This window comes from Phocoena phocoena, chromosome 20 (assembly GCF_963924675.1).
Source record: "Phocoena phocoena chromosome 20, mPhoPho1.1, whole genome shotgun sequence".
Taxonomy (NCBI): domain Eukaryota; kingdom Metazoa; phylum Chordata; class Mammalia; order Artiodactyla; family Phocoenidae; genus Phocoena; species Phocoena phocoena.
Window position 1 is genome coordinate 42,087,358 of NC_089238.1, and position 21,558 is coordinate 42,108,915.

General features: G+C 40.3%; 1 protein-coding gene and 1 pseudogene across 1 annotated transcript in view; one reads left to right on the top strand and one right to left on the bottom strand.

Annotated features, from left to right (window-relative positions):
- SNTB2 (syntrophin beta 2) overlaps positions 1–21,558 on the top strand; it is a 91,468-nt gene that overhangs the window by 66,150 nt on the left and 3,760 nt on the right. Inside the window, exon 5 of the mRNA XM_065898389.1 lies at positions 11,739–11,935. Coding sequence (XP_065754461.1) covers positions 11,739–11,935 — 197 coding nt within the window. The remainder of the gene's footprint in view (positions 1–11,738; positions 11,936–21,558) is intronic.
- LOC136140825 (ferritin heavy chain pseudogene) lies at positions 17,935–19,171 on the bottom strand (annotated as a pseudogene).

Genomic DNA, 21,558 nt, shown 5'->3' on the forward strand with positions numbered 1-21,558 from the left:
TTGAGTGGTGTTGTGCTTATGGGACTTAACAGGGCAAAAGCTGCTGAAACGCCTTTGCATGAGCTCATCTGGCCTCCCCACTAAGGGGGCCTTTTGGCAGTGTGTTCTAACCAACTGCTGTGCAGCAAGAGTCCAGCAGCTGGTTTGAATTAGATTCCCTCTGCCAAATATTTCATAATCAAATCTGTAGGAAAAATTCTCCTGGACTTTCTATTTTTTAATGTCTGATTTGGGATTAGCAATCAAACTGAATATGGTAGAATACACCCTGTCACTTTCCTCATACTTTGTCTTACTTGGATCATATGTGGAGTAGTTTTGAAACTTATTTAACTCTTCCAGAGATAGCTAATGTGTAATTGGCATGTTGGTTCTACAGGGATCAGCCCAGGGAGGTGGTTCTCAAATTATACTTTCATGGACCTCTGGGGATTCCTTCTTCAGGGGGTCTGTAAGTTCAAAACTATTTTCACAGTAATACTAAGATGTTGTTTGCTTTTTTCATTGTTGACATTTGCACCGAGGGTTGGTAAAATTGCTGGTACCTTAGCATGAATCAAGGCAGTTGGCACCAAACTGTATGGACTTGCAGGGAGAAAACATACCAGTTTAACCTCAAAATGTCTTTGTTGAAGCAGTAAAAATTACTAGTTTATTTAATCTCAACCCTTGAGTATTCATCTTGTTAATAATCTGTGAGATGAAGTGGGAAGTGCTCAGAGTCCACTTCTGCTGCATACTGAGGTATGAGAGTTGCTGCAGAGGAAAGCATGTGTGGTTGAGCTGCAAGCTGAACCAGCGGTTTTTTTCATGCAACACCATTTTTTCACTTGAAAAAACAACTGACTGACACACTGTGGCTGGTCAGACTTGGGTATTTGTCAGACTTTTTTCCTAAAATAACCAAAATGAATTTGTCATTTAAGGAAAACACTGATGGTATTTGTTAACAGTTATAAATTTCTAGCTTTCAAACAAAAATTAGAATTCTGGAAAACTAGTATCTGTCTCTGTGAGTTTGATAGCTTCCCAATACTTAAAGACTTGTCTGATGAGATCATTGGTGATACTAGCAAATGTGACTTTTTGATATAATAAAATGCTTTTAACATTTGGAAAATGTGCATAACTCAATGAAAAAATATATTCCAAATGACCAATACATGATGCTACAAAATCATGCAAGGGTAAGAAAGATCTATGCAAGCTGCAAGAGAGACCAAAGGATTTTTAATGTAACAGGATATGAAAACTTTATTGATACGTTTTCAGATACTATATTGCAACTAACCTTTAAGAATCCGCTGTTGAGTTTTAGTTTGGTAGACAGAAAGATGACCACAAGTATCTGAAAAGGCTATAAATACTCCTTCCTTGTCCAACTGCCTAGCTGTGTGAGGCTTGGCATACTTAAACTGCATACTGCAGCAGAATGCAGAAGCACATATAAGAATTCAGCTCTCTTTTATTAAGCTGGATATTAAAGAGATTTGCAGAAAATTTAAAACAATGCTACTCTTCACATTAATGTTTTGTTGTTGTTTGGGAAAATATTATTTTAATAAAAATAAGTTATTTATATTAACATCTAACCAGTTTCTTATTTTTTATTTTTAAATGAATTAATATTTTAAAAATTTCTCAGGGCTTCCCTGGTGACGCAATGGTTGAGAGTCCACCTGCCGATGCAGGGGACACGGGTTCGTGCCCCGGTCCGGGGAGATCCCACATGCCGCGGAGTGTCTGGGCCCGTGAGCCATGGCCGCTGAGCCTGCGCGTCCGGAGCCTGTGCTCCGCAGTGGGAGAGGCCACAAGAGTGAGAGGCCCGCGTACCGCAAAAAAAAAAAAAATTTCTCAATTTTAATTTCTCATTATAGTAAATATCAATAAATATAATCCATATGAAGAAAGGTGTTTTGGAGTATTCAGTAGTTTTTAAAGACTTTTTTAAAAAAATAAATTTACTTTATTTTTATTTTTGGCTGCGTTAGGTCTTTGTTGCTAAGTGTTGGCTCTCTCCAGTTGTGGCGAGCAGGGGCTACTCTTCATTGGGGAGCGAGGGCTTCTCATTGCGGTGGCTTCTCTTGTTGGGAGCATGGGCTCTAGGTGCGCGGGCTTCAGTAGTTGTGGCACATGGGCTCCGCAGTTGTGACTCGCGGGCTCTAGAGCACAGGCTCAGTAGTTGTGGTGCACGGGCTTAGTTGCTCCGTGGCATGTGGGATCTTCCCGGACCAGGGCTTGAACCCATGTCCCCTGCACTGGCAGGAGGATTCTTAACCACTGCACCACCAGGGAAGTCCCTCTTTTCACTTTCTTGATAGTGTCATCTGAAGCACAGAAGTTTTTAATTTTGATGAAGTCCAATTTATCAGCCTTATATCGCTTGCATTTTTTGTGTTATATCTAAGAAGGCTTTCCCTAATCCAATGTCACAAAGACTTAATCCTATGTTCTCTTCTAAAAGTTTTATAGTTTTAGCTCTACATTTCATTCTTTTATCCAAATGAAGTCAGTTTTTGTATATGGTGTGAAGTAGTGGTCAAACTTTATTCTTTTGCATATGAAAATCCAATTATCACAGTACCATTTATTGAAAAGACTTCTTTCTCCATTGAAGTCCCTTGACATCCTTGTCAAAAATCAGTTGATCATAAATGTGAGGGTTTATTTCTGGACTCTCAATTTTATAGTTTAGTGGTAAGTTTTGAAATCAGAAGTGTGAGTCCTCTAACTTTGTTCTTTTTCAAGATTATTTTGGCAATTCAGAATCCCTGGCATTTACCTATGGATTTTAGGGTCAGTTTGTCAATTTCTGCAAACAAACAAACAAAAAAAGATGAAATTCTGATAGGCATTTCATTGACTCTGTAGATCAATCTAGGGAGTACTGCCATCTTAAAAATATTGTCTTCTGATCCATGATACACAATATCTTTTTATTTATTTAGGCTTTCTTTTATTTCTTTCAGCAATGTTTTTAAGTTCAGAATACAAGTTTTATACTTCTTTCATTAAATTTATTCTTAAATAGTATTAAATTTTAATGCTATTGTAAATGAATTGTTTTCTTAATTTTCTTTTTGGATTGTTCATTGCTAGTGTATTCCATCAATACACTGATTTTTATATCTTGATCTTATATCGTACAATCTTGCTCAACTTGTTTATTATTCTAATAGGTTTTTAGTAGATTCCTTAGGACTTTCTATGTACAAGATCATGTCATCTGCAAACAAGAGATAGTTTTTACCACTTCCTTTCCGTTCTAGGTGCCTTTTATTTCATTTTCTTGCCTAATTGCTCTGGCCAGACTCGCCAGTACAATATTTATTTATGTAGCTTTTTTTTTTTTTTTTTTTTTTTTTTTTTTTTTTTTTTGCGGTACGCGGGCCTCTCACTGTCGTGGCCTCTCCCGTTGCAGAACACAGGCTCCGGACGCACAGGCTCAGCAGCCACGGCCCACAGGCCCAGCTGCTCCGCGGCATGTGGGATCTTCCCAGACTGGGGCACAAACCTGTGTCCCCTGCATTGGCAGGTGGACTCTCAACCACTGCGTCACCAGGGAAGCCCTGTATGTATCGTTTTGACCGTGCTGTGCAGCTTGCAGGATCTTAGTTCCCCGACCAGGGATTGAACCCAGGCCACAGCAGTGAAAGTGCTGAGTCCTAACCAGTGGACCGCCACAGAATTCCCTCCAGTACAATTTTTTTTTCAATTTATTTTTGGCTGTATTGGGTCTTAGTTGCTGCTCACGGGCTTTCTCTAGTTGCAGCGAGTGGGAGCTACTCTCTGTTGCGATGCGTGTGCTTCTCATTGCAGTGGCTTCTCTTACTGCCGAGCACAGACTCGAGGCGCACAGGCCTCAGTAGTTGTGGCTCGTGGGCTCTAGAGCGCAAGCTCAGTAGTTGTGGCACACAGGCTTAGTTGCTCCGCGGCATGTGGGATCTTCCTGGACCAGGGCTCGAACATGTTTCCCTGCATTGGCAGGCAAATTCTTATCCACTGCACCACCAGGGACGTCCGCAGTACAATTTTTAATAGAAGTAGCGTAAGCAGGCATCCTTGTCTTTTTCCTGTTCTTAGGGGGAAAACATTCAATCTTTTACCATTAAGTATGATGTTAGCTGTGGGTTTTTTTTAATAGATAAACTGATATCCAGGTGAGGAAGTTCCCTTCTATTTTCATCCTGGAAAGGTTTTGGATTTGTTAAAATGTTTTTTCCATGTCTATTACAGTGATCATGTGGGTTCTGTCCTTTAGTCTATTTATATGGTTTTACTTATCAATTTATCAATCAGTCAATTTAAAAATAATTTTTTAAATCAAACTTATTTGTAAATCAATTACAGTATTGATTTTTGGACATTAAACCAACCTTGCACTTCTGAGATAAATCTTATTTGGTCATGCTGGATTCAATTTGCTAATAATTTGATGAGGATTTTTGTGTCTTATATTTATACATGATATTGGTCTGTAGTTTTCTTTTCTTGAAATGTCTTTGGATTGGGTGTTAGGATGTTACTGGCCTCATAGAAAGAGTTGGGAGGTATTCCCACCTCTTCTATTTTTTTGGAAGACTTTATAAAGAATTGGCATTGATTCTTCTTTAAATATTTGGTAGAATTCATTAGCAAAGCCATCTGGGATTAAGATTTTCTTTGTTGCAAGTTTTTCACTGTTAGTTGAAGGGATTTTTAAAATATGTTTTAAACCAGTGGTCCCCAACCTTTTTGGCACCCGGGACTGGTTTTGTGGAAGACATTTTTCCATGGACTGGGTGGGGGTGGGCGGGGTGGGGATGGTTAAGTTGGTAATGCAAGCAATGAGGAGTGGCACATGAAGCTCTGTTCTTTCCCTTTTATCTGAAAATAGTTTTTAGTTCATGAATGTCACATTTCTTAGCTTTGATCTTGAAACCCTGTTCTCATGAACATCTCATGGGGAAGAATATGTATGACATATGATAGAAACTCTAAGGGTCTTTCTTGCTTATGTTTCCCAATGTTTTTTCTCTTCTCTACTTTTTTTCATTGCTGTCCCATACTTGATTTGAATCTTCTCCCTAAAATGCTTAGCTCAATCTCTCATTTTCTTACATCTAAAAGTATTTCAAGGGGCGTTATTACTTATCCCCCCCCCAAATGAGTTGGAACTCACTTTTTTTTTTTTTTTTTTGGCCACACTGTGCAGTCTGTGGGATCTTAGTTCCCCAACCAGGGATTGAACCCACGCCACAGCAGTGATAGTGCTGAGTCCTAACCACTGGATCGCCAGGGGGTTCCTAGATGTCACTTTAAAAAAAAATTTTTTTTATTTATTTATTTGGTTGCACCAGGTCTTAGTTGTGGCAGGCAGCCTCCTTAGTTGCGGCAGGCAGGCTCCTTAGTTGCAGCAGGCAGGCTCCTTAGTTACAGCTCACCAGCTCCTTAGTTGCGGCACGAGGGCTCCTTAGTTGTGGCATGCGAACTCTTAGTTGTGGCATGCATGTGGGATCTAGTTCCCTGATCAAGGATTGAACCCAGGCCCCCTGCATTGGGAGTGTGGAGTCTTATCCACTGTGCAACCAGGGAAGTCCCTAGAACTCACTTTTTAAAGTAAAAAGATGGCGCATCTTTTTTTTTTTTTAATGTAGTAGAGTAGTATCATATTTTAAGTGAATGGGAGTCAAGAGTTGTAACCAAGTAGTTCCAAAGTTTTCTTTTTATGGCTGAATAATATTCCATTGTATGGATGTACCACATTTTGTTTATCCACTTATCAGTTGATGGACATTTGGACTATTTCTACTTTTTGGCTATTATGAATAATACTGCTATGAACACTAGTGAACAAATTTTTATGCTAATATATGTTTTTATTTCTCCTGGGTATATACCTAGGAGTGGGATTGTTGGATCATATGGTAACATTTTTAACTTTTGGAGGAACCAGTCAATTTTAAAAAATCATTGTGAAATTATAAATTTAATATCCATTGTAGTTTGTCCTTGTTGATGCTCAAAAATGGTCCTATCTTTAGCCAGTGGTAGCTCTTCAGGTGGACTTCTCAGCCTTTTTGACAGGACTTTTATATAAAAGTGTTTGAGAATTGCCATATTATCCATTATGATAGAATACTCTGGACTTGTGTATTTTCTGCTCTAGATCTGACATTTTCCAAGAAGCCTCACTTTCTTTTTTTTTTTTTTTTTTGAGGGGATGGAGGTTCAATGTGGGCACTAATTACATTTGTTGCTATTGGATTAGTTATTGTTTATAGACCTTTGTTGATGGACAGAGGTAGGAAGTATGTGTAAGTGTATATATATACATATATATTTTTTTAAACATAAAATACATAGTTGAGTTCACACTGATACTCCATTTCAAGTTTGAGACTACAGTGTAATCACTTAACATCTTCTATCTTACATCTGGTTTTCCTTTTTCCCATATCCAGAATTGCAGATCTTAAGGACACCAGAGATGATCACATTAGAACATCCTATAATTGCTCATTTGCTTTATCCCACGTTACATATCAGAATAGTGCTACTATTATTACTACTACAACATTATCACCAACAGTATAATTACTGAAAGTAGTTGAAAAAAATTTTTTGCAGCTCCTTTTTTTGTACTTTTTTAGTGGTTTCTCCTGCTTCTGTCAGTTCTCCACTAAACTCCCTGTCCACACTTTCTTATTCCCCTTTGTTGATCTCTACTTATCTTCCAGATTTCTTTTTTCTTTTCTTTTTTTTTTTTGGCCCGCACCATGACAAAAGAAAAAAAGGGATCTTAGTTCCCTGACCAGAGATTGAACCTCGGGCCCCCTGCATTGGAAACGCAGAGTCTTAACCACTGGACCGCCAGGGAAGTCCCCTGGATTTCTAAACATTGGCTTATTTCAGGGCTCAGATCTCTTCTCTATCAACTACCCTGTCCCTCTGGTGATTGTATCTGATATCATAGCTTGAAATATCTCATACACTGACAACTCCCAAATTTATATCTCCAGACAGAATCACAGACTTATATTCTGACTGCCTATTTAACACATCATTTGCATATTTATGATCACTAGGAAGCAAACTCTGTAGCAAAAGTAACATAAAATAATAAAATAGGGGGCTTCCCTGGTGGCGCAGTGGTTGAGAATCTGCCTGCCAATGCAGGGGACATGGGTTCGAGCCCTGGTCTGGGAAGATCCCACATGCCGCGGAGCAGCTGGCCCCATGAGCCACAATTACTGAGCCTGCGTGTCTGGAGCCTGTGCTCCACAACAAGAGAGGCCGCGATAGTGAGAGGCCCACGCACCGCGATGAGGAGTGGCCCCCACTTGCCGCAACTAGAGAAAGCCCTCACACAGAAACGAAGACCCAACACAGTCAAAAATAAATAAAATTTAAAAAAAATAATAATAAAATAAAATAGGTGTTTTTTTCTTTCTTATGTAAAAGAAAACAGCCGCCCTTAGCAAGAGGCTTCTACCCTTCAAGGTGGCCTCATGGCTCAAGATGGTTACTGGAAGCTTTAGCCATAATATCCAAATTGTAGGCAGGAGGAAGAAGAGGAAAAGGACAGAAGGGGCACATACCTGCTGCCTTGTTCTCCAGTTGTGGGGCTCTTCTGGTAATCCTACGCATTAACAGCTTGCAATTCATTGGACGTCTCTTTCTTCAAAGAAGTTTGGGAAATACTCTTTTATCTGTGCATGTTGTCATTCGGAATAAAGGCAGCTTTCTATTTCTAAGGAAGAATGAGAAAACGAATATTGAATAGGCAAGTAGAGTTTTAAGAGTTCTTTGTCGGGACTTCCATGGTGGTGCAGTGGTGAAGAATCTGCCTGCCAATGCAGGGGACACAGGTTCGATCCCTGGTCTGGGAAGATCCCACATGCTGCGGAGCAACTAAGTGTGTACGCCACAGCTACTAAGCCTGCACTCTAGAGCCCACAAGCAACGACTACCGAGCCCTTGTGCCACAACTACTGAAGCCCGTATGCCTAGAGCTTGTGCTGCGCAACAAGAGAAGCCTTCACAATGAGAAGCCCACGCACTGCAACGAAGAGTGGCCCCCACTCACCACAACTAGAGAAAGCCCACGTGCACAGCAATGAAGATCCAATGCAGCCAGAAATATAATTAATTAATTAATTTTTAAAAAGTGATCTCCTAAAAAAAAAGTTCTTTGTGTATTTTGGATACAGTCCTTTACCAGGTATATGTTTTCATAAATTTTCTTCTACTTTGTGACTTGTCTTTTCATTCTCTTAACAGTGTTTTTCAAAGAGCAAATGTTTTTAATTAATGAAGTCCAACTTAATCATTTTTTTCCTTTATGGATCATGCTTTTGGTGTTGTATCTTTTTAGATTACTTAGATTTTCTGTTAAAATGTCTTCTTGAAGCTTTACACTATTACATTTTACGTTTAGCTCTAAGATCTATTTTGAGTTAATTTTGGGGAAGAGTGTAAGGTCTTCCAAAACAGAAAGCACCAGACCCAGATGAGTTCACTGGTGAATTCTACCAAACATTTAAGGAAGAAATTCCCTACAGTCTCTTTCAAAGGATTGAAGCAGAGGGAATACTTCCTGACTCATTCTATGAGACTAGCATTATGCTAATACCAAAACCAGAAAAAGACATTATAAGAAAATTACAGACCAATGTCTCTCATGAACATAGATGTAAAAATCCTCAAAACGATACTATCAAATCTAATCCAAAAAAGTATGAAAAGAATTATACATCAAAACCAAGTGGGATTTATTTTCGATATGCAAGGCTGGTTCAACATTTGAAAATCAATTTGTGTAGGGACTTCCCTGGTGGTCCAGTGGTTAAGACTTCACACTTCCACTGCAGGGGGCACGGGTTCGATCCCTGGTCAGGGAAATAAGATCCCACATGCTGCATGGTGTGACCACCCTGCCACAAAAAAAAAGAAGAGAAAAAAAATGAATTTGTGTAACCCATCACGTCAACAAGCTGAAGAAGAAAAATCTCATCATATCAGGAGATACAGGAAAAGCATTTGACAAAATGCAACACCCATTCATGATTAAAACTTTCAGTAAACTAAGAATAAATGGGAACATTCTCAACTTGATAATGACTACCTACAAAAAATCTACAGCTAACATCATACTTAATGATGAGAAACACAAAGCTTTTCCACTAAGATCAGGCCCAAGGCAAGGATGTTCCCCTCTTGCCACTCCTTTCAACATCATACTGGAAGTCCTTGCTAATGCAGTAAGGCAAGAAAAGGAAGTTAAAGGTATACAGATTGAAAAGGAAGACATAAAACTATCTTTGTTCTCAGAAGACATGATCAGCTATGTAGAAAATTGAAAGGAATTGGCAAAAAACTCCTGGAACTAATAAGCTCTTATAGCATGGTTGCAGGATACAAGATCAGTGGACAAAAGTCAATTGCTTTCCTATATACTAACAATGAACAAGTGGAATTTGAAATTAAAAACACAATGCCATTTACATTAGCATCCCCCCAAAATGAAATACTTAAATATAAATCAACAAAATGTGTTCAAGATCTATATGAGGAAAACTCCAAAACTCTGATGAACAAAATCAAAGAAGAACTAAATAAATAGATATTCCATGTTCATGGATAGGAAGACAGTATTTTCAAGACGTCAGTTTTTCCCAAATTGATCTATAGATTCAATGCAATCCCAGTCAGAATTTTAGCAAGTTATTTTATGGATATTGACAAACTGATTCTAAAGTTTATATGGAGAGGCAAAAGACCCAGACACACAAAATTGAAGAACAACACAAAATTGAACAAACACAAAATTGAAGAACAAAGTTGGAGGACTGATGTTACCCAACTTCAAGACTTACTATAAAGCTGCAGTAATCAAGACAGTGTAGTGTTGATGAAAGAACAGACAAATATATAGATCGGTGAAACAGAATAGAGAGCTCAGAAATAGACCTCTGTAAATACCATCGACTGATCTTTGACAAAGGAGCAAAGGCGCTACAATGGAACAAATACAGTCTTTTTCAACGAATCGTGCTGGAACAACTAGATATCCACATGTAAAAAAATTTTGCCCTTCACCAGAATTAACTCAAAATGGATCATAGACCTAAGTGTAAATTGCAAAACTATAAAACTCCTAGATGGTAACAGGAGAAAACCTAGATGACCTTGGGTATTATAATGGCTTTTTTTAGATACAACACTGAAGACATGATTTATGAAAAATCATTAATAAGCTGGACTTCATTAAAACTAAAAATTTCTGTTCTGTGAAAGACAGTGTCAAAGAATTAGAAGAGAAGGCACAGACTAGGAAAAAATATTCACAAAAGACACATCAGATAAATGACTGTTATCCAAAATAATACAAAGAGCTATTGAAGCTCAACAGTAAGAAAACAAACAACTTGGGAATTCCCTGGCCGTCCAGTGGTTAGGACTCCATGTTTCCACTGCAGGGTGCATGGGTTCGATCCCTGGTTGGGGAACTAAGATCCTGCAAGCCACGCGGCACAGGCCAAAGAAAAAAAAAAAGAATGAAAGCAAACAACTTCATTAAAAAATGGGCCAATGACAACATGAATAGACGCCCCACCAAAGAAAATATACAGATCGCAAATAAGAATATGAAAATATGTTTCACATCACATATCATCAGGGAAATGCAAATTAAAACAACGAGATACCACTACACACTTAGAATAGCCAGTATCCGGTACACTGACAACACCAAACACTGGCGAGGATTTGGAGCAACAGGAACTCTCATACAATGCTGGTGGGAATGCAAAATGGTACAGCCAGTTTGACAGAGTTTGGTGGTCTCTTACCAACATTTTCTTACCATACAGCCCAGATATTCCACTCCTTGGTTTACCCAAAGGAGTTGGAAATTCATATTTTAAAAAAACCTATACAAAGATGTTTATAGCCACTTTATTCTTTTTTTTTTTAATTGATGTATAGTTGATTTGCAATGTGTTAGTTTCTGGTATACTCAGCTTTCTTCTTCTTTTTTTTTTTTTTTTGCGGTATGTGGGCCTCTCACTGTTGTGGCGTCTCTCGTTGCGGAGCACAGGCTCCGGACGCACAGGCTCAGCGGCCATGGCTCACGGGCCCAGCTGCTCTGCGGCATGTGGGATCTTCCCGGACCGGGACACGAACCCGTGTCCCCTGCATCGGCAGGCGGACGCTCAACCACTGCGCCACCAGGGAAGCCCTTAATCAAAATTGAATCTTTTTTTGATACGCATGGCCTCTTGGGAGCATAAAAAAAGCTAATGGGAAACTGGGGCCTTGGGCCATCCAGCCTAGTGTTCTGCCTGTGACACCAGGGGGTCATTTTATGGGAAAACAGAATGATATCTACTTCAAATACTATAATCTTGTTTTGAAATATACTTATCTAAAAACTGCTGATGGGGCTTCCCTGGTGGAGCAGTGGTTGAGAGTCTGCCTGCCGATGCAGGGGACACGGGTTCGTGCCCCAGTCCGGGAAGATCCCACATGCTGCGGAGCGGCTAGGCCCGTGAGCCATGGCTGCTGAGCCTGCGCGTCCGGAGCCTGTGCTCCGCAACGGGAGAGGCCACAAGAGTGAGAGGCCCGCGTACCACAAAAAACAAAAAAAACCAAAATGCTGATGGCTTTTATAATTTCTGCTTATTAATCAGCATAAATTGCTGACATTTTCCTCTGACAGTGCATTAATTACCTTTGATCTTTGTTTGTGGTTCTAGGTTGGTTCATTCTGGCTCCGGATGTCGATCACCCTCACTTGGATCTGACCTTACGTTTGCTACCAGGACAGGCTCTCGGCAGGGCATTGAGATGCATCTCTTCCGGGTGGAGACGCATCGGGATCTATCGACCTGGACCCGGATACTTGTTCAGGGTTGCCATGCTGCTGCTGAGCTGATCAAGGAAGTCTCTCTAGGTACAGATCCTAGCATTTCATTTCTAATAGTAATTAAATGGAACTGTTATACTTTGTTTTAAAGTAAGAACCATTATCCTGTATGCCAGACTTAAAAATATTCTGAAATAAGGGACCTTAAAGTGATCATGATGGAAAGAAACTGGGTTTCTGTTTCGGTAGCAAAGTTTTCATAAGCTTTTTACATGGCTCTGAACACATTTACAACACTCTGTACAACATGGTAGTTTTACTGTTCATTATTGAAATCTTTATAGTGTAAGGACTCATTTACTAAATACTAGGTGCATTGACCCTCTAGTTAAGAAGATTTGGAACATGGATAGACACCCTTAAAAATATGAGCATCTGGCAAAGCTTATAGCTGTAGAAAAGTAAAGAGAATTTGGAATAGGAGTCTCTCTTCCAAAGTTTGAAAATGTGTTGCCCAGTAGGTACTGAAATAAGCATCTAAAGGAAATAAGCCTCATGGTCTCTTTCCATTGTTGAAGTGCCCTCTTGTGGCTTGTCTGTATGAATTTGGAAGTATGGTTTCATACATGTATATTTGTGTATATGGTTATGTATAGATATTTCCAGATTGCTTTTCATTTTAACAAGAACAGAGAGTAGTCAAAATGAAGACACAGTTACAGTTTCTAATATGGTTTTAGTTACTTTGAATATCTTGATTGCAAGTTGGTTTACTTAGTTTTGCTCCTGTTTTCTATGTATTTTATTTTATAAACCTAGTTTTACAGAATTTATACAAAAAGAGAAAATGATTTGAGAGCAGAATGTCTTTTGATTTATATTCCTTTCATTGCTTTTGGAAAGTTAGGGATCTCCATGGCTTTAGAACTGCCTGGGCAGCATTTCCATGGGTCATCTTCTAACACTGGCACAAGGACAGCTTTTTCAATGTTGTCAAAGTAGCACAATTCTTCAACTATTTAGGACCTACTCTATATTTTCCTCGCAACCACAATGATGATTCAAGCAATGACACCAATGCCTAGATCCCACCTTGGATTTTGACCAAAGCCACCACATCAGCAGTGTGGTTTCTCACTTTCTCACTTGTCAGTCTCCTACCCATTTTCTCTATGGAGTGGTTGGTCACCACATTAAGGACTGTGGGGCTCTGGTTTTTGTCTTGGCCGCAGAATGTGCTTTCTGGGATGGGGAAGTCCTCAGTTGGAAAGTCTGGATGCTCTGTGTTCCTGTGTGGAGTCCCAGGGGTCAGGCCAGCACACTCATCGCTGGCATATGGGGTCACCATAATCTTCTTCAAGGATCCTGAGAGATATGTTTCCCAAAACAAAGAGTGCAACGTGGCTTTTTAACACTTTTTAGTTTCGTGTTGTTTCTTTGGTGTCTGGCAGCTAAACTTCATACTACAGGAAACCAAAATCTATTCAGTCCTTGGCTCACAGTTGTTTAAATACAGATGACTTGATGAGAGGGAGAATAAGGACCACCTGGTTCCTTATATTTTTAGATGGACAAAAGAACATATTTTTTGGTAACTTTGAACTTTTTTGTTCTCATTCACAGCTCTATCTTAATATTACCTTGGTAATACTTTCATTTCCACAATTCAGATCAATTGATGTACTTACGAATCACTTACTGTGTATTTAGAGCTGTGCCAGAAATATTAAACTGGCTGAAAGTAAACTGCTTTGATGAGAACCAGAATTTCTTTAAAATTTGTTTGTGTGTGTGCGTGCAGGCGTGCATGCATGTACTCATGCGTGTAGGCATGTAGTCTGTTACATCTTAATGTGATGTATATGCTTAGTGTACACATACATGTATGCATACATGCATACATAAGCCAGCATGTCCTTCAGATGCATGTTATCACCCTCTGTTAAACTATTGGGAGATTCGAAAGGTTTATTTAAAACTATATTTGAGGCACATCATACTACATATTCAGGTGTTTATGGTCTAAAGAAAGGAAGTTGACAAAAAGAAATCAGTTGAGCTTTTTTTTTGTCTCTTATGTGTTTGGTTATAGTTTACACATTTAGAAGAATTTCAGTGACTACTTGTAAGATTTGACTAGTGAATGCCATACATTATCTTTATAATGTGTGTTTAGTTTTAAGCCTTTATTAGATTATACTTAGAGTAGAATTGATCAGTAATCCTTCTGGTACACAAGGACTTTTTCCTTCTAGCAAATATAACTTTAAGATGACCAGGCAGAGAATGCAGTTAACACCCTCAGTTACATAAAACCATTTTCCATTTGTCACAGGAATTGAAAATAGGAAAATACATACACTTTAGTGTGTGTAGTTGTTTGAACTTTAATAAGTATGCTTTTAAAAGCTTAATTTCATCATAACAATTATCCAAGCTCTTAAAGTTTTTAAATCTTACGTGAACTTCATGAAGATGCTTTATATTTCTGTAGCTTGGTGATATAAAGACTAAGAAGTAGAAGATATAGGTAGGGGGCTTCCCTGGTGGCGCAGTGGTTGAGAGTCCGCCTGCCGATGCGGGGGACACTGGTTCGTGCCCCGGTCCAGGAAGATTCCACATGCCGCAGAGTGGCTGGGTCCGTGAGCCATGCCTGCTGAGCCTGCGCATCCGGAGCCTGTGCCCCGCAACGGGAGAGGCCACAACAGTGAGAGGCCCGCGTACAGCAAAAAAAAAAAAAAAGATATAGGTAGGAGTTGCATTAAAAATATGCAGAGAATGTGCAAGAGAAGAAAAATGGGCATTTTAAAGTATTTAGAGTGTTAGCATATATGAAAAAAGTTTGCTTTAACCATGTTGTTCTCAATTTCATAGAAATTCTCTTGAACCCCTTTTTGTTCCTTTACTCAACAAATATTGATTGAGTATATACTCTGCTTTTACTGACGATACTAAAATAAATAAGGTAGGTGTAGCCCCTTCCTTTGAAGTAGGAAAGACAGAAACAAAAAGAATAATAAGTACATGTTGGGGTTGTTATAAGTCATAAATGAGATACATGTGTCATCTAACCCTAAGACACAACTCTGTAAGACAAGTTTTATTACCTCCATTTTCAAGATAAAGGAATTTGGGTTAGTGTGGCTGGAACGTGAACTGGAATCCTTTCAAAATGCAGTGTCTTAAGCCCCTGCATTTCCTCCTCTTAAATGACTTATTCTTATGGGCAAATTAAACTCCTGGAGGACATATACATTATCAGTTTCTCTTAACTCATTAAATCAACAAATGCTTAGTGTTTAATTGTCTACAAAGTGCTATGCTTTGTGATGAGAGAAATAGAAACAAATAAGACCTGCTTCATGCCTTTGACCAAATAGCTATAAGAAAGGAACACAGCGTCATGTTCTTCTTTTATAACCCTTGAGTGTGATTAGCCCACTAATTATACTTGATGGGCTGGCTTTTCCATGCAGTAACAGAGAATGCTACCTCAGCCTTTCTTTGAGAGCATCCTGGGCAGCCCACTCAAAGCCCACCCTGCAAAACCCACTCTCTTCTGGGTTGTTCTGGAAGGCCCAGAGGAGCCCAGGGTGACACAGCTCTGCAGCCGCTAAAGGGTCTTACTGGAAACATTGGAGCCCCCAGAGCCCTCCTACCAAGTAACTGGCCCCAGAGCAGCAGAAACAGGACTTGTAGCATAGACTTACTTTGACATTAGAGTCCTTTTTTTAAAATTAATTAATTAATTAATTTTTAGCTGCATCGGGTCTTAGTTGCAGCATGGAGGATCTTTCATTGCAGCATGCAGGCTTCTCTCTAGTTGTGGCACACAGGCTCCAGAGTGTGTGGGCTTAGTAGTTGTGGCGCCGGGGCTTAGTTGCCCCACGGCATGTGGGATCTTAGTTCCCCCACCAGGGATCGAACCTGTGTCCCCTGCATTGGAAGGCGGATTCTTAACCACTGGACCACAAGGAAAGTCCTAACATTAGCATCTTTGTTCTTCATGATACACTGGTAATCACTAGCAGTCTCTCATTTTAAAAGACACAAAGTAGAAAACATAGATTGTATTTACCAGTATTCATCTTGGTGTAACAATGAGATTTATTATTATTTATTATTAGTTAATGAGCCTTTTCTTCCTCTTAGCTTTATTAAATTTTTTACCATTAGGGAACTACTTAAAGAAAGTTATCTTTAATATACGTAATTACACTCAACAATATCCCCATGGTCTGAAAAAGCCAATGTCCCTGCCACTTAGCAGATTGTGAAGTAGTAGCCAGAGCAGTAGAAGGAAAACCAGGGCAGGTGAGGACAGTAAGTGTCATGGAAGCCTAAGGAAGAGGATTTCAAGGAGAGGAATAGCCAGTAGGGTTAAATGTATCAGTTGGATGGTTTAGGCTGGAATTAAGAGAAAATGCCCTCTAAAATTAGATTAAACATTTAAGAAATGTGTTTTAGATAGAAGAGAGAGAGCAAGCGTAAAGCGGGGGGGTGTGGGTCTTCTCTTCCCAGTCATAGGTTCATATGCACACCCTGGACCAATGGCAGTCACCAGGAGAAAGCTATGCTCTGACTGGCCCAGAGGCTATCTTCCCTTGAAGTTGAGGTTGTCCTTCCCTGAAACACATTAGGAGAGACTAGAAACCTGAATAAAATTGGAGTTTGGCTGTAAAGGAATAATGGAGAAATAAAATATGGGTAGACAGCCAACAATGAGTCCTACAAGTATCAAGACAAGAGCTAAAGACGTGGGTCAGATTTAGGTGCATGGAAATAATTGCTGCCCTTGGAGAGAGACGCTTAGGGGTGTGATGGCACTGGCAGCTTGCAGAGGGCTGAGGGTTGAATGGAAGGTGAACCATGGGTAAACTGAGTGTAGACAGCTCTTTTAAGACATTTTGCTGTGAAGAGGAGGGGAGGGGAGTGGTAGAAAGAAGAAGGTAAAGAGTTGAGTAGTGGCATTTCTTATAATAATGAGAGAGACCTGAACATCTAAAAAAGTTAATGGAAGGGACCTGACTTAGAGGGAGGTGTTGAAAATGCAAAAGGAAGAAGGAATAATCAACCTTGGACAGTTTCTGGGATCCCAGTGGATGGGATCCAAAACACAGGTGGAGGGATTGGTCTTAGCCAGGAAGAGGGACAGAGGGAGGAGAGGAGGAATTGGGTGGAGATGTACACCCATATCTTAGCTGTTGAAGTGGGCATTGCCTTTTATTCCTGAGTAATTTGTGCCAAAGACACCCCCGGCTTTTACTCGATCCCTAACACCAAGTGCAATTGCAGGCTACTTTTATGTTGTTTGAATTATTAAAGTTGTATCATACTTCTATAACCTGAAAAGCAATTTTTTATTTTTTTGCCTAATGAACCATTGATTAGTCCCATACACCAAAACCGTCATTATAAAGAATTTTATAATATAATATTACTGAGAAGCTGGAAAAAATATTAGAATTTTAGTTTGAGGATTTCCTGGGAAGTCTAGGGCTGAAAATAATGGATTGTGCTGGGGCCCAAAGATTGGCCCTCTTTTCCCAATCCCAGTGTCTTATATTTACCCAATTAAATAAGGTCAGCCTAATCATCTAGAATTGTACCCCCCAAACAGGCATTAATGCTCTCGATTGGTAGTTCTCAACCTCAACTGCACTGTGAAATAGCCTGGAGAGTTTTTTAATAATATCAATACCTAAGGTCTACCTCCATAGATTTTATTTTATCTTATTTTTTTTAACATCTTTATTGGAGTATAATTGCTTTACAATGGTGTGTTAGTTTCTGCTTCCTCCATAGACTTTAATTCAGTAGGCTAGGGCATTAAAACGTCCAAAGGTTTTTTGGAACATAATGGGTTGAGAACCACTACTCTAGATTTTCAAATGAAAAACAGAATAGTTTATATTATTATTATTTGGGGGGGTACCAAATTACTTTATTTGAAGGAATGGTACTAAGGAAAGAACTTGTAGATGTTTTGGTACAACTTACAGAAAAGGTAAAGGTAACCCAAACATGCATGCACTGCCTTGATGCAGGGAAGTCATCCCCGTGGCTACAGGAAGCCAGCCTAAGGCTTAGCTCTCATTATCACTGTTTCCCAGGGTGTGCTTGTCAGAGAGATACTCTGCCATGCCAGATTCGGGGGCCCCCATCTTGCGCAAGTTGGTTACGTGGTCACCCAATTCTTTAATGGATTTCACCTCCTCATTCAGGTAATGAGTCTCAATGAAGTCACACAAATGGGGGTCATTTTTGTCAGTGGCCAGTTTGTGCAGTTCCGGTAGTGACAGATTCACACTTTTTTCCAAGTGTAGCGCACGTTGCATTGCATTCAGCCCATTCTCCCAGTCATCACGGTCTGGTTTCTTGATATCCTGAAGGAAGATTCCACCACCCCGTTGGTTCTGCAGCTTCATCAGTTTCTCAGCATGTTCCCTCTCCTCACGAGACTGGTGAAGAAAGTATTTGGCAAAGTTCTTCAAAGCCACATCATCGCGGTCAAAATAGTATGACACGGACAGGTAGACATAGGAGGCGTAGAGCTCCAGGTCCATCTGGCGGCTGATGGCAGCCTTCGAGCCCTGGTGGTAGTTCTGGCGCACCTACGAGGGGGACGCGGTCGTTATGGCGGGCGGCGGAGGAGAGGCGGCGGCGGGGACCTTGGGGCGGCCGGAGGGCGCAGTGAGGTGGTGGCGAGGGCTGGCGCTGAGCGGCCGGCCGGAGCGGGGGTCGAGCGCTGGGTTCCGTTCAAGCACTGTTGAAGCAGGAAACCGCGGCGACTCTCTGCGAAGACTGAGTCCAGAATCGTTTATACGATTAAGCAGTCAAAACTATGTATTAAAAATAAATGAGTGTGTACGACTCTGAATACACTAAAAACCATTGAGTTTTATACTTGAAATGGGTAAATTGTAGGGTATGTGAATTATGTGTCAATAAAGCTTTTTTTAAAAATACCATGTGACATTCTACATTTTGAGGGAGAAAAGGGAAAAAATTCAGTGAATTCAGTTTAATGAACATTTTAAATAGAATAGCTACTCACTACCCTCAAGTTGTCACAGGCTTGTCAGGAAGCACACAGAAATAACTGTCAGGCGTGACAGTGACCGTTGTCATCTGTCCTGGGTTTCGGTGAGGTCCGTGGGGTCACTATGCAGCAGCCCCTTCATTTCTGACAGTCCTTGGGTACGCTGTGAGCTCACCCGTGGTCCTCCTGGGTCTTCTTCCAAGCGAAGTGGAACATAGCCCTCCTTGGGGCTTAACTCCTGCAGTCTCCCTCTGTCTCCTCCTCTTCTTCTGAACCTCCATCCTCTGCCTCCATCTGTTTCTAGGGTTCCCCTCAATGCCTCACTCAGTCTTCCTCCCCCATGCTCTCCCAAGAGTCTGTTTATTTTAACTTCAAAAAAATTTATACAATTTTAAAAGTTACTTTCCATTTACAATTATTACAAAATATTGGCTATATTCCCCATGTTGGACAGTATATCCTTGGGCCCATCTTACACCCAGTAGTTTGTGCCTGCCACCCCCCGACCCCTATGTGGCCCCCCTGCACCTCGGTAACCACTAGTTTGTTCTCTGTATCTGTGAGTCTGCTTCTTTTTTTGTTATATTCACTAGTTTGTTGTATGTTTTAGATTCCACATATAAGTGATACCATACAGTTCAATAAAGCTATTATTTAAAAAATTAATGGGTACAATAATTGAAACCTTAAAGGTGAAGTCAGAGAATTTTCAAGTGCAGCTTATTCATCGTATAAGGTCTCATCAGTGAACTTTGTTTAGAATGCCTGAGCTTGGATGAGTACATGGGGGAAACTCGAGATTCCTGGCTTTATGTGGTTTTATAGGCCTTGCTCCTCTGCTGTCTCCCACCCCACCCCTGATCATCACTTTGTTCCTGACCCCTACCCCAGATTGTGGGTGGGTATTGAAGGTCTTGGGGTGAGAGGAATTAGAGAAGACATGAGGTTGGCTGTTTTGCATATTACTTGGTAATAAATTTTTCTGAAAAACCCTGAAAGTTTATTATTTTCATTTTTAGATGAGTTAAAATTCATGATAACTAATTATTGTGTACAGTACATACCCAACAAAGTACTTTGTATTAAACCGAACTGAAATAGTACCTCTATTAAGCCTTTTCCAATTCCCCAGAGTTTATCTACTTCCCCCTCCTCTATCCTCCCACAGTATTTTGTCCATTTCTCTATTATAGCACTTACTTCATTCTGCTGTATCCATATTTCCTTTTCTTTCTCACTTGTCTAAACAGGAACCATCTTTTGTTCAGCTCTGTATCTCCCTGCACCTAACACAGTGTCTGACACATAATAAGTCCTCAAAACCATTTTTTTTCCAGTATAGATTGGTTGTGATTACCTGTCTGTCTTCTCTGCTGCCTTATGAGAGCAGAGAATTTTTTTTAATATGAATAATGAATTAATGAACAAACAAACCAAAAAAACTAAAACATAATTCACAATTCCACTGGACAGTTAGTCTTCATGTATGTTTTCAGATTATTCTGAGTCCAGGCTCATGAGGTTGCTTCCCTTATCTTCAGCTCTGCCCACCATCAATCCACGATGTACCCGACACAAAGAGCACAAAGCACCCACTTCTGAGTGCTGACTGTTTATCTCCCTCCCTTGATTACCTCAAAAACTGTAGTTTCTTCCTCTCTTTTAAACTTCAATATTTGATGTCCTTGAATGCTGCTGTTGTGTGTCTTTTAATATTTCTAATAACTACCCTGTCAATAAAATTAGTATATTAAATTTCTTACCATTGGGAATTCCCTGGTGGTCCAGTGGTTAGGACTCTGTGCTCCCACTGCAGGGGGCGCAGGTTCGATCCCTGGTCTGGGAACTAATATCGTGCATGACATGAGGCGTAGCCAAAAAAAAAAATTTCTTACCACTCCTTATCTCTAAATTGAGGTGGATAATGGATTTATAGTCCTCCAAAAGGATTTTAGTTGAATCAAGACATCAGGATGGGGACTTCCCTGGTGGCACAGTGGTTAAGAATCCGCCTGCCAATGCAGGGGACACAGGTTCGATCCCTGGACCGGGAAGATCCCACATGCCGCGGAACAGCTAAGCCCGTGTGCCACAACTACTGAGCCTGCGCTCTAGAGCCCACGAGCCACAACTACTGAGCCCGTGTGCCACAACTACTGAAGCCTGCGTGCCTAGAGCCCATGCTCTACAAGAGAAGCCACCACAATGAGAAGCCCTCACACTGCAACAAAGAGTAGCCCCCGCTCGCTGCAACTAGTGAAAGCCTACGCACAGCAACAAAGACCCAACACAGCCAAAAATAATAAATAAATAAATAAATTTATTTTTTTTAAAAAGACATCAGAATGGTTATAATAAGCAGCCTGGACGAGCTCAGAGCTTTGTTAATGAGGCCCAGATTCTGTCCCATCAGAATAGGGCCACTTCTCATAGGTGCCTGTCTCTCTCTCTCCTTCTCTCTCTCTCTCTCTCTCTCTCTCTCTCTCTCTCTCTCTCCCTCCCTCCCCCTCCCTCCCCCACTGCCCCCATTAAAATCAGAGTCAGAGGCTTATTTCTCTTTGGTTCATTACTCCTGAGACCCTCTGAGGGTGAGGCAATCACATTGCCTCAACTGTTTTATTACTATTCAGGGAGAAGCCATTTAACTAAGACTATTAGGCACAACATT